Below are 13,461 nucleotides of genomic sequence, written 5' to 3' on the forward strand. Positions count from 1 at the left end.
TTGTGTGTGTGTCTGCTGTTCTTCTGCTTCATCACAATCACGTGGACAGTGGGAGAGTCTCTCATTATTGTTAAACCTGAAAGTAGTCAATTTACTAAGCATACAGAAATGTTTCACTACAATATCAAATCTAACTTCAGTGCCTATCTGATTCTTGGAGCCTAGAAGAACAAAGAATTCACCTCTTAGCCCTTCCTTCCTCCGATTAGCTCACAAATGAGACCCCTCGATTTACCCTAAAGTGTCTCAGCTTCTCTACGGGTGGTGCTGAAATAGAAACAATGGAGAAACTGGCACCTGTTTCCGGCCTTAAACAAAAAACTGGCACAGACACACACACATACACCGCCTGTCCATCCACATGTGTAGTTGTGTATGGAAGTTCAAACATTGAAACTGATTTACCCAAAGGCAAACATGATGTGCAGATCTTTGTCTGTCCATCTATCTATCTATCTATCTATCTATCTATCTATCTATCTATCTATCTATCTATCTATCTAAACCAGATCCACAGCACATAATTAATTCAATAATATTTTCTTTATAAAAATATTTTTCCACACTTCAGCAGCCAAGGATAGTCCAGTTTAAACCAAGTAAGACCAGTAAACAACCTTAGGCTGTTAGTAAGGACAAAAAAAAAAAATTTTTTTTTTTTTTTTTTTAGCATTTTTAAGTGTTTGGTATCTGATATATCTCTAACCCATTAACGGAAACTATCACTAGGGGGCATTTATTTCATCCCACAGAGAACGTTAATCTTTACTGACAGTAGTTTAATGCATAACAGCATGCTGAATGTGCTCTTATTGACTTACTTGACCTAACATTGCACGTGTAGTTTATAAATGAATGATCGATGTAGACTACAGTCTTGAAGAAAGAAAGCTCGTGAGCGCGCTCTGGAGGAGGAGCTTCGCTGAAACTAAACCGGCACGTGCTCTTAATAGTCATGTCAAGAAGAGCAGGTGAATAAGTAGGAAGTCAGTATCGAGGATGACGTGCTTTCCAACACTTACCGGCTGTCTATGCTTTTAATTAAAAAGAAGATGTTTATTTGCTTTGACCTAATCATGACTCGAAAGGAAAAGGGTTGATATGGGTAAGTAACGAACGATCCGGACACATTTAACGTTACCCGAAGCAATCTCATTTTGAAACGGATAATATTTTCGTGGCGGTATTTTACACTAACAAATGATAGTATAATAAATGACATGCAGTAAGCAGCAATGTTGCATACTGTTTTGTCTAAAATGTTTAGTGTTTTATTGTAACATATCTACTGCCAGATTGTGTAGGCTATGTGTGGTAGGACCACGATAAAAAATATAAGCCTCAACTGTAATTATAAAAACACATTGTGCGAGATCAAGTCCATCAGTTCGCGTTTGCATTTATAGATATTGACGCTATAAATGTATTAATAAATAGTGTCAGTGACATTTGTGCTAAACATCAACAATGCGAGATGACGAGCGGCGCAGGAAGTGGAACTCGATGCATGTGTTACGTCACTATACAACAAGAGCTGCGCTCACTTTACCTAATTAATAATAATAATAATAATAAAACTTTACCTAATTAATATACGATAAACTATTATGGTTGATTAGCATTGGGCGTATTTTTACGTGTGAACCTTTTTTTATAACATTAACTTACCTTATAATATGTATTATACATCCGGAGATCGAGTATGTAGACCGGTATTTTAAAACACAGATTTAACATCAAGCAACGAAATAAAATGTTTACAATCATTTTAATTTCCATATTTTTTTTCATAATGTTTCTCATCATAAATGTTCACTAGCACAAATTAACACCTGACAATATTTCAAAGTCCTCAAATTTTAATTCATTATATAAATTAAAAAACCTTGATATAAACGTGGATATAAACACATAATGGCGTTACGTAATGAGGGGTTGCGTGGACAGGAGACTTGCGAAGAGGAGATTGATAGAGAGGGCAAAGGGTAAGTGTCATGCTGTTTTTTGGCTATTATGTTTGCTATTCCTTTTTATTGGGCATATATATATATGTTTCTATAGGTGCATATTGGACATTTAAAATAGTGTAAACTGTTAACATTTTAGTAATTTTAAGGAAATATGATGCTAAAATAAAAATCTTTTAATAAAAAAATATATATTGCCAACATATCGACCATTGGCCACCATGTTTTCTGGATATCTTTAACTGCAAAATAATGTTTGTCTCTCCTTCTTTCACAGTATGACATGTAGAAACATTTTATTGCAAAAATACCATAAAGCCATGATTTAAAATTCAAGCCTATATCGACCAGCAATGTAACTTAAAAAACAAACAAACAAAAAAACTACACTAACTGGCTAGTTCATGCACAAATATAACAATATTTTTGTAATATGTATATATATATTATATAATATGAAAGTAGATATGTTTTACAGTATAATTTTAGTTTAGTATAATAATAATAATATTAATAATAATAAATGTGCTTTTTTGGTAGGTGTAACCTGTAATCTAAATAATTTCATTATTTACTACATTTTTAATAGTAGTATTAGTAGTAGTATTTTTATTTCAATATACAGTGTGATTGCTATTTTATGCACAGCAAATTTATGTATTTAAAACTGATATCCTGATTTTCTACCAATGTTGTTAAAATAAGCTCAAACAAACAAAAAAAATCTTTAAAAAAATGTATCGATGTCCGGTCATTCTGATCTGAGCAATCAGATTTTGATTCTGTCTGTTTGAATCATTCTGTTTGATTTTGAAACCACTGATAATGACTGGTCAGAGTTCACCTCATGATCAACATTTCCTTTCAGGACTAAATTAAAAACTTTACTTGTTCAAAATCACAGTAATCTACTGGTGTGTATGTGTATTAGGAAATTAGACCAGGACATGAACTGACCCCTGACTGATAAATGAATATAACACATCTTAGTTTTAGAATTTATTAAACCAGTAGATGTTTGTCAGCACTGTGGCAGAGTGATCAGATCTAGTTTCTAGGTAAAGTTAAAGAGACCGTGAACAGTACAGACAAATTATTTGCCAAGAAATGCCACCCTGTGTAGTAGACGTGAAAAAAGGTTAAAGTTCATGGAAGGACCTTTATGTACCTGCACTAGTCTGACATTTTCTTACTCCCCTACTTCTCTGAAAGGGATGGTTCATCCAAAAATGTAAATTTACTGTTAATTTACTCACCCTCAGGCCATCCAAGATGTAAGACTTTTTTTTCCTTCAGTAAAACAGTAAAGAAGATTTTTAGCTGAAACCATAGTCCTTGTTGAATTATATAATAAAAATGCAATGGCTACTGTCACTTTGAGATAAAAAAACAAACATCTGCAGACAAAACAAAATTTATATCCGCGGCTCCTGACGATACATTGAGGTCTTAAGAAGCAAAACGATCAATCTGTGCAAGAAACTGAACTTTTTATAGCATTATTATCTATAATCCACAGCCTCTGCAATTTTTCTGAGCGAATTCAGGACAGTCTGCAGCACAAGCTTTCTGTCGCATAATGAACTTAATCGACTTACATTAGATGAATCACTGAAGACCATGGTTTTAGTTAGAATTTTTCTTTTCTGTTCTACTGAAGAAAAAAAAAGTCACCTGCATCTTGGATGGCCTGACGGTGAGTAAATTAACAGCAAATTTTAATTTTTGGGTGAACTGTCCCTTTAAGGCGAGACACTACAGGCAAAAACTTTTTCTCCTCAGTCTGAAATCTCCATTTTAGCAGCTTTACATACACCAAACTGTACAGTTTTATTCATATCTATGTTCTGAAGGTTTTTACAGAGGGGTTTGTTCCTATGTAATTTGCCTGATTTTCTACAACATTTTATTCCTAAAAAATAAAATTTATGAAATAATTTATAAATAATGATTTTTTTTCCCCTTCTGGCTGTTGACAGCATTTTCATATTTATGGAGTGATAAAAAGAGAATCTCCTCTGTAAAAACCTTGAACTCTTAATATGTCAATAAAATGAAACAAAAATGTTGAGCCTGGTATAATTCAGTGTTCAAATTTCTGTTCTGGACATTTATGCAAATTAGTGTATATTTAATTAGATAATGCATTATTTGCATATTTAAATATAACATTTAAGAAAAATTGTAATACAAAAATGTTTTGCAATTCTTAATGTAACCAATCAACTAGGGCAGTATGGTGATATCTATTATTTATTTATTTTTTTACCCTATTCACTTGGGGTGTCATCCATCCATAAAAATGATTCCATACTACTCCAGGGGGTTAATAAAGGCCTTCTAATGCAAATCTGTGCGTTTGTTAAGACAAGTCTTCCACGACGTAGTACACAGTGCCATGACGTTCTACACAATTACATGACATACAACACGTAGTTCATGTCATGTCATTGTGTAGAACATCATGGCATAACCTATACACAAACACACCGATTCGCTTCAGAAGGCCTTTATTAACCCTCTGGAGTCGTATGGAATCGTGAGTAAATCATGGGATAATTTTCATTTTTGGGTGAAGTATCCCTTTAAAGAGTACCTCTTATGCTTTTTTTTTTTTTTTTTTTTTTTTTTTTTTTTTTTAAATATCAACTTTTTTTAGTGTTTAAAGGTGCCCTAGATTCAAAAATTGAATTTACCTTGGCATAGTTGAATAACAAGAGTTCAGTACATGGAAATGACATACAGTGAGTCTCAAACACCATTGTTTCCTCCTTCTTATATAAATCTCATTTGTTTAAAAGACCTCCGAAGAACAGGCGAATCTCAACATAACACCCTGTTACGTAACAGTCGGGATCATTAATATGTACGCCCCCAATATTTGCATATGCCAGACCATGTTCAAGGCATTTGACAAGGGCAGCCAGTATTAACGTCTGGATCTGTGCACAGCTGAATCATCAGACTAGGTAAACAAGCAAGGATAACAGCGAAAAATGGCAGATGGAGCAATAATAACTGACATGATCCATGATATCATGATATTTTTAGTGATATTTGTAAATTGTCTTTCTAAATGTTTCATTAGCATGTTGCTAATGTACTGTTAAATGTGGTTAAAGTTACCATTGTTTCTTACTGTATTCACGGAGACAAGAGCCGTCGCTATTTTCATTTTTAAACACTTTTTTAAACACTTTTAAACACATCTTCATTCTTTATAAATCTCTCCAACAGTGTGTAATGTTAGCTTTAGCCACGGACCACTATCAAACTCATTCAGAATCAAATGTAAACATCCAAATAAATACTATACTCACATGATCCGAAGCATGCATGCAACATGCATGATGAACATTTTGTAAAGATCCATTTGAGGGTTAAATTAGCTGTGTGAACTTTGTTTATGCACTGTTTTATAGTCGAGAGCTCGGGGGCAGGGAGCGCAAGATTTAAAGGGGCCGCAGCCTGAATTGGTGCATAGTTAATGATGCCCCAAAATAGGCAGTTAAAAAAATTAACTAAAAAAAAAAACTATGGGGTATTTTGAGCTGAAACTTCACAGACACATTCAGGGGACACCTTAGACTTATATTACATCTTGTGAAAGAACGTTCTAGGGCACCTTTAATGTTGCTGGTTTGAGCATGAAAAATGTCTGCAAAGTTACAATGCACAAAGTCACTATTTTTCTCTATATCATGAACACTGTTTTTGAAATACCTTATTTAAATAATTCCCGCCCAAGGCATACACAAAAATAAAGGGGTGAGGCCTGGTTGAAACTCGCGGTTGCGATAAGGGGCATTAAGAAATGCTCTCGAAGTGGTTGACCAAACTGGTTGACTTATCCTGCCGACCAATCAGGGCACACAGATAGAAACGGGAACAAAACAGAGCGTTACTGACAGACTGTGAAGAGAGGTGCTGCAACAATGTCAAATATGTGAAAAATAAGGTGTTTTTGAACTTTTCAAGCATAAAAACCCTATTCTAGTAAACCCCAAAAACAAAATCAAGACTTTGTAAAAGTGCATAATATGGCTTCTTTATTCTGTCTCTTCAGTGCAGAGATGGAAAAGCCCCAAGAAATGCAGGAAAAGCAGCAGTCATCCCCACAGATGGCGGCACCTGATGGGGGTTGGGGCTGGGTGGTGGTGGGGTCCCTTTTCGTGATTTCTGCCCTGGTGTTTGGGATCATCCGCAGTCTGGGTGTCTTTTTTGTGGAGTTTGTTCTGTACTTTGATGAGAGTGCTCAGGCAGTGTCATGGATAACATCCATTGGGTTGGCCATACAACAGCTAATGAGTAAGTTCATATGCACAAATTCATTCATGACATATGTATATATCAACAAACACAATATGGTAAAACAACACATTTTGTCTTGCCACATCCAATTATTTACATATGTCTGCAATGCATACAGGTCCAATAGGCACAGCTTTATGTAATGTGTATGGAGCTCGTCCAGTTGTTATGATGGGAGGATTCCTCTCAGGCCTGGGATTCATTCTGGCTTCCCAGGCAACATCTCTTTTACATCTTTACCTGACCATGGGATTCATTTCAGGTAGATGCTCTTGTAAATATTGTGCTTAATATTAGCCAATTTCGGGATCCTGATTTGTGTTCTTACTCTCTGTTTATCTGTGTCAGGTTTAGGCTGGGCACTGGTCTTCACTCCTACTGTTGCATCAGTGATGCAGTATTTCACCATGCGGAGATCTCTAGCCATGGGCCTGGGCTTCACAGGCGTTGGTCTTGCCTCTTTCGCCTTCTCCCCGCTATTTCAATATCTAGTAGAAGTTTACGCTTGGCGCGGGGCCTTGCTTATCCTCGGAGGCCTCAGCTTTAATATGATTGCTTGTGGAGCTCTCATTCGACCTCTAGGGAATCCAAAAGTTTTGAACAAGGTATGTGTTTTGATATATAAATCAATAAAATTATATAAATAAATGATATAATTTCAAATAAATGCTGTTCTGAGATGTGGGAACTGTGAAGAGAGAGAGGTCAAACAGTTCAGTATTGCTGTCTAATCAGCCAATATTGTCTTAAATAGCCATAGCACATTTTTATAGCACATTTTTTGACAAATGTAGCCTATTCAATTTTGATTTTGGTGAAATGTTGCGACCATTTTGTTGAGAAAAATTACAGTTTTGAACATACATGGTAATAACAAATAAATAAAAAAAAATCAATTAAAGTAACTACAAATGAGCATGTAAAGCAAATATCTTTAAAAAAAAAAATTCTGTTCGGAGCATGCCCCCGCCCTACGCCTTTCCCCCTTACCTGTTTGCATCCCTGTTATTGGGAGAATAAAAACCCTCCCTACACCTTCCCCTAACCCTACCCAATAAACACTTTTAATATTATTAAACACTCGTTTGCAGTTTATTTCCACTTTTAGAACATTATTTTCTAACTTTATTTTTATTGAAAATAAAAGCGAGCTCGGCAAAAGGCGGATTCGAACCCACGTCGAACTTGAGTGGCCTAACCAGAAATTGGTGGGCGGAGCTTGTGTAAATAGCGTTTGCCAACAAGGGACACTATTTGCACTTCGTGTAAATAGTTACCAACATTGTTTAAAATATCTATCTATCTATATCTATCTATATCTATCTATCTATCTATCTATCTATCTATCTATCTATCTATCTATCTATCTATCTATCTATCTATATATATATATATATATATATATATATATATATATATGTGTGTGTGTGTTCAACAGAAGAACGAAAATCATACAATTAGTTTGTATTTAACAATTAATAATAGATACATATTAGAATTATGGAATACATAATAGATACATATTATACATTTTTATTTATTTAAAAAAATGATTTATATTTATATTATAGAGATTTAATAATGTCTAAAAATAATTTCTTTTTGTGCTTTATTCAGACTGAAAACTCAACCAACCTCAACAGATGGTCTTTTTTACGCTCCCGTATCTACGAGTGCTTTGAGCTTTCCCTGCTTTCACACAGAGGCTTCATCACGTATACCGTGGCCATCACCTTCTTCAATGCGGGCTACTTCATCCCCTACGTTCATCTGGTTGCCCACAGCCGTCACATTAATTTCACTGAGTACCAGGCAGCCTTTGTAATCTCTATAACTGGTGTGGCAGACATCTTGGGCCGCATAGCCTCCGGTTGGGCCTCGGATCTGGGCAAAATGCGATTGCCCCACATGCTGGTGGTGTGGACTGGGTTACTGGGCCTATCTCTGATGCTCATTCCTGCTGCTGCGAGTTACCCAGGACTGTTGGTTGTGAGTGTGGTCTATGGGTTCTGCGCAGGAGCGATGACGCCGTTGGCCTTTGCGGTAGTGCCGGAGATCGTAGGTATCGAGCGAGTGCTGGGAGGCCTTGGCCTCCTGCAGCTCATTGAGAGCATTGGAGGGCTGCTGGGAGCACCACTGTCTGGTAGGAGCTCATAAGATCATCACAATATTTTTATTTAAAGAGGACCTATTTTATTTTTAAAAAGTCTTGATTTTGTTTTGGGGTCTACTAGAAATTGAATGTTCAAAAACTACATAATTTTTCACATAATTTACATTGATGCAGCACCTCTTCTCTCAGTCTGTCAGTAATACTCTGTTTAGTTCCTGTCTCTATGAAGGCCCCAAAAACACAGTGTGCTCTGATTGGTCGGCTGGACCAGTGTGTTGCGATTGGTCAACTGTTTCGAGCGGTGTTTTGGAAATGTCACGGCCCTTATCATAATTGAGTTTCAAGACACTACTAAGTCAACCAGGCCTCGTCCCTTTATTCTGCATATGCCTTCTTTAAATGAAGAATATTGTTACGTGTTCATTCCCGGAAGAAGACTCAAGACTACAATGGAGGCGTTTCAGGGAGTTCAGAAACAGACAGTGTGTACTGATATATAGAAGAACTCCCTTTGGAGTGACTTTGTGCTTTGTAACTTTGCTGACCTTTTTCATGCAGCAACATTACACACTAAAAAATGTAAAAAAGCATAAGTGGTCCTCTTTAAAAGGCAGACAAAATTGATACAGCTCTTTAAATTCACAATTAGCACTGAAATGATTGTTCCATCTCCATTTTTTCCCTCCTAGGTTGGCTGAAGGACTACACTGGAACATACACAGCATCTTTTATCACTGCTGGAAGTTTCCTCTTGTTAGGTATGTTAGTTACAATGACTCTTCCCTATTTCTGGTCTTGTACGGCCCCTCCACCCCCATCACCATCAAAGAAGAAGTCTCAGGATTGCTCCATGGAAGATGGACTATTTAAGCCAACCATATCCTCTTACTCTGTCCCTGAGAAACTGTGCCCCTTGGATGGTATGCTTTACACAGATGTGGAGTTAAGGATCTGTTCTAAGAGTGATATTACACATCCAGAGCAAGAACGAGAAGAAATACCTCAGGAAATGATGCATCTGACTAATTGTAAGGAAACATTATGATTTTGTGATGTAAGAAAATACCTAATGTGGTAGTGCTAGTTTTAGAAGGATATTTGGCATTATATCAAACAAGATATAGGCAAATATTGGAATTGGAATATTGGCCAAAATGGTTTTAGAACACATTTTGTAGTAAAAATTTAATGGTTAATTTCATACAACTTAGAGAGATTTCCCCAAAGCAAAATAATATATAATATATATATAATTTGCTATTAGTGCTTTTCGGATAAAAACAAGACAATCCGATAGATGTTCTCAAGTTTTGAGAGTTTGAAAGCAGCAGTCAGTTTACAGCTCAAATGTGCAGTTAGCCTAACCTGTATAAAGTTTAAAGCAAATCTGTCTAAATGTAAAAAAATGTGGTTAATTTAATGATTTCTTTAATATACAAGTAGACATACACCATGGTAGAACCATGTTTTTGGACATGCACCATAAAATTAGTGCCCTCTGAAGGTTATACAATAGGGCAATATCAGCATAAATCCTTATGATCTAAATGCAACAAAGTAGCTTTAATTGTCATTGAAGACCAGCAATAGTGCTGTTATTTTTGATTATATAATAATAGCAATACACAAACATCACATTCAGACACCAGCAGCTGTGCAGTGTTATTTTAGTATCACTGAGATACTGTTATAGTTTTTATTTTATGTGAAGGTAATGTGCAAAATGTAGCACTTGGAAAGCTGTCAATTTGTAAATTCACATTCTAAAAAAAGCCCAATTCTAAACTGGGAAATTTCTCATCCATCACCATGTCCCTTTAGGGGCTCTGTAGAAATATCTTTTTATAGTTTTTCTTAATGCAAAATCATTACAAAATAATGATTTGTGCTGATATTGTCCTAAAGGACAATATTTTCTTAGTCATTTTTGAATTTATATAGGGCACTGTATATCAAATACCATGGTAGCTATTACTATCTGACACCATTACACTGTTTTATTTTGGAGAAGTATGTTGGTAAAAATTCTATTTATTTATAAATGATTTTTTTTATTATTATTATATTATTAGAATTTTAGTATTGTAATAGTGACATATTTGACCTCTGGCACTTTCTGACAGGAAACTGATTATGATGCACATGTACAGCTTTAGGTTTTGGTGAAGTAAATGACCTTTGTGGTTTTTATCAATCGCATTTACTGAGGGGATTTTGTGTTCAAGGTTAGTCAAACATGAGGGCTGCTAGCAAGAACTTTCTCAATTCCAAACAAAGCGTTTAACTGCTTAGTCATCACATATCAGACATGTTGTCACATCAAGCTAAAGCTAAGATAAAGGCAAAACATTTTCTTGTTTGGTGCTAGATAGGATACAAAGACAGGAAAGGCAAGCTAATGCTAACGTAGCATTGCTAATCCTGTTCAGCTCTTTATTCTTTCTCTCTTTCACACACACTACTTACATTTCCTTGATTACTTTTGGTCTTTCTGGTTCTTGAGTTGCATAGAAATATGAAGTTTTCAAGATGTTCCTTTACATTCCAGGTCTCAGAGTATTGACATAGTTTATCCACTGAGGTCGCTGACTTAAATTCACTTCATCATTGACCAAAGTGTTTGTGTTACATACTGTGTTCTTCAAAGCCTTTTCTTTTTAAATGTTTTATTTGACATAATACAAGAGATGTGCACACACTAGTGTAGATTAATTTCTACCTTGCTAGTTCTCTATTTCACATGGAAAACCCTTGAATGGTAGTCATGCTAGTTTTAAAGACACACTTCTCATAAAACCAAACACGTGAGCCTTAATCTTCATAGACTGAGTCAATGAGCTCAGCCACTGCCAGACTTTGCTTTCTCATGTGAGAGGCTCTTATTGCCTTGAGATTGGCTGCACACACACTAAAGTCAGCACTGCCTTTATGCAATTAAACATGCAGTTTGGCCAGTAGACCTCAGTATGCTGGCATAGAATGAGAAGTGAAACTCCTCTTGAAGTTGGATCAGTTCAGTAGCGTTATAAAGAGAGCTTGACAGCAGTGCAGTTCAATCACAGTAGGTCTATTAGCATTGGATTGCCAAAGCAGGCAATGACATTAAACATTTCATCATCTGGTTCTTTGAACTTTATAGCTTTAGAACTACACTGCGCAAGTTGACTTTTGATCTAATTGAAAGGTTGAGTGGAATTTGCCACCTGAGCCGATCTGGTAGTCTTAACTTTTACCAGTGTACCAGCTGATAGCATGTGCCTGTTATGCTTTAATTTTCCAGGAAGAGCACTGTGTGGTAAGATTTTATTGAGATTTTAAGATGTGGTCTTATTGGCACAATTAAATCTGTATTTTAAGTAGACAGATTTGTGTTTTAATGTGGTTAAATAAAGTGCTATTTGAAAGAAGTCTCTTAAGCTCATCAAGGATGTTTGTCAATATAATTTATTATCATTTATATAACTGTCAATATTATTATATTAATAAAATAATATAATACAGACAAATTGTGAAATATTACAATTTCAAATCACTTTTTCTATTTTAATATAATTTAAAGTGTAATTTATTCCTTTGATGTAAAGCTAAATTTTCAGCATAAATACTCCAATTGTGTCACATGATCCTTCAGAAATCATTCTAATATGCTGATTTGCTGCTCAAGAAATATTTCATATTACTACCAATGTTAAAAACTATTCTGATCAATTTTTCTTTGATGAATAGAAAAAAAAAACATTTAAAATATAAATCTTTTGTCACAAATGTTTTGTCACATTTTAAACAACAATGTGCCCTTGCAAATAAAAAAAAATAATAAAAAAAAACCCCTTCCTGACCCCAAACATTTGAATGGCAACGTATATATTTATGCAATTGTAAATGGTGTTTCGTTGCAAAATTCTGCATCTTAGTTAACCAGTAGCGGTAGCTTAGAAATGCAAGTCACATGAGAAGTCATGAATCATTTATTTAATTAGCTACATATTTTACCGTTTCCACGGTAATTCATTTCAAACATGTTGCTTAGTACACTGCATGCTCTATAACCATTTCAAATCTGATGTTTTGGTTTCATAAAAAGAGAAAATGGAAATAAAAATATACAGGAGAACCAAGCACATCTCTCACCCAAAGTAACATTTACATTCAAGTTGCATTAACACTGTGGCTCACAATATAGTGAATAAAACGAAAGAAAAGAAAAGCAACTTGTCCATTGAAAATCATTTGAATGAGGATAAATTCATTTCCATTTAAATGAGAAACGTAAAGGCATGCACTCCATCACTACTGTCTGGCTTTATGTTCCACTTGTTGCTTTCATAACCCCTGGAATGTAAACTTGCTCAAATGATAAATTATCGGGCTATTAGAAGGTCAATGTAAAGGAATAAGGATTGTGAGAAATAACAGACTGGAAACAGCAAAAATTATTAATGACATCCTAAAGCCTAAACTGGGATAAATATATTAAAACCCAGATGTTTAGACCCAAAATCATATGCACCAGAAAAACCAAATGAAGCAGCATTTCATAAGAGGTGTTTACTGTGGAAGCCAGCTAGGTGATGTTTCAGCAAAAAAAGAAAAGCAATAGAAAGTGGTAACTTCATTATGTCTACTGGAGCGCCAATATGTGTATATTGGTGTAACATTGACATCTAGTGGTCAGGTGCTTTACTTCATGTCAGCGCTACGGCGCTTAAGCTTCTCTGGATTGTTGGAAGCCATTTGGGAGAAATCCCTGAAGATGTCATGATAGGTATCATCACCTACAGGAGAAAAAAAAAAATACAGAAAAAAAATTATTATTTGCAGAATATTGCCATTGGAATAAGAAGCACAACTTTAAAGGGGCTATATGTAATTTTCATGTATTAATCACTTTTTTATATTTGCCAATGTGTGAACAGCTTGTAACCAAACTTAAAAGACTAGACCTTCCTCGACTTTATGGGGTTGCCTATGAAAGCCTGTAGTAGACTAATTTTTATGTGAAGGACTCTAGACATCTTTGGCAGGAAAATCAAAAGGACGTGATGTTTAAGCGTGCTCCTGAGAGCCTCT

General features: G+C 35.3%; 2 protein-coding genes across 2 annotated transcripts in view; one reads left to right on the forward strand and one right to left on the reverse strand.

Moving 5' to 3' along the window:
- Positions 1-828: 828 nt before the first annotated feature.
- slc16a13 (solute carrier family 16 member 13) lies at positions 829-11,798 on the forward strand. The gene is made up of 6 exons (XM_048185792.1): positions 829-1,105; positions 6,034-6,275; positions 6,397-6,540; positions 6,627-6,883; positions 7,896-8,421; positions 9,081-11,798. Exons 2-6 carry the CDS (start codon positions 6,041-6,043, stop codon positions 9,434-9,436), a joined length of 1,518 nt encoding a protein of 505 aa, XP_048041749.1. The 5' UTR covers positions 829-1,105; positions 6,034-6,040; the 3' UTR covers positions 9,437-11,798.
- Positions 11,799-12,341: 543 nt separating this feature from the next.
- acap1 (ArfGAP with coiled-coil, ankyrin repeat and PH domains 1) overlaps positions 12,342-13,461 on the reverse strand; it is a 28,329-nt gene continuing 27,209 nt past the window's right edge. Inside the window, exon 24 of the mRNA XM_048185793.1 lies at positions 12,342-13,166. Within this exon, the coding sequence (XP_048041750.1) occupies positions 13,072-13,166 (95 nt within the window). The 3' untranslated portion in view covers positions 12,342-13,071. The remainder of the gene's footprint in view (positions 13,167-13,461) is intronic.

Source organism: Megalobrama amblycephala, linkage group LG3, assembly GCF_018812025.1.
Source record: "Megalobrama amblycephala isolate DHTTF-2021 linkage group LG3, ASM1881202v1, whole genome shotgun sequence".
In the NCBI taxonomy this organism is placed as follows: Eukaryota; Metazoa; Chordata; class Actinopteri; order Cypriniformes; family Xenocyprididae; genus Megalobrama; species Megalobrama amblycephala.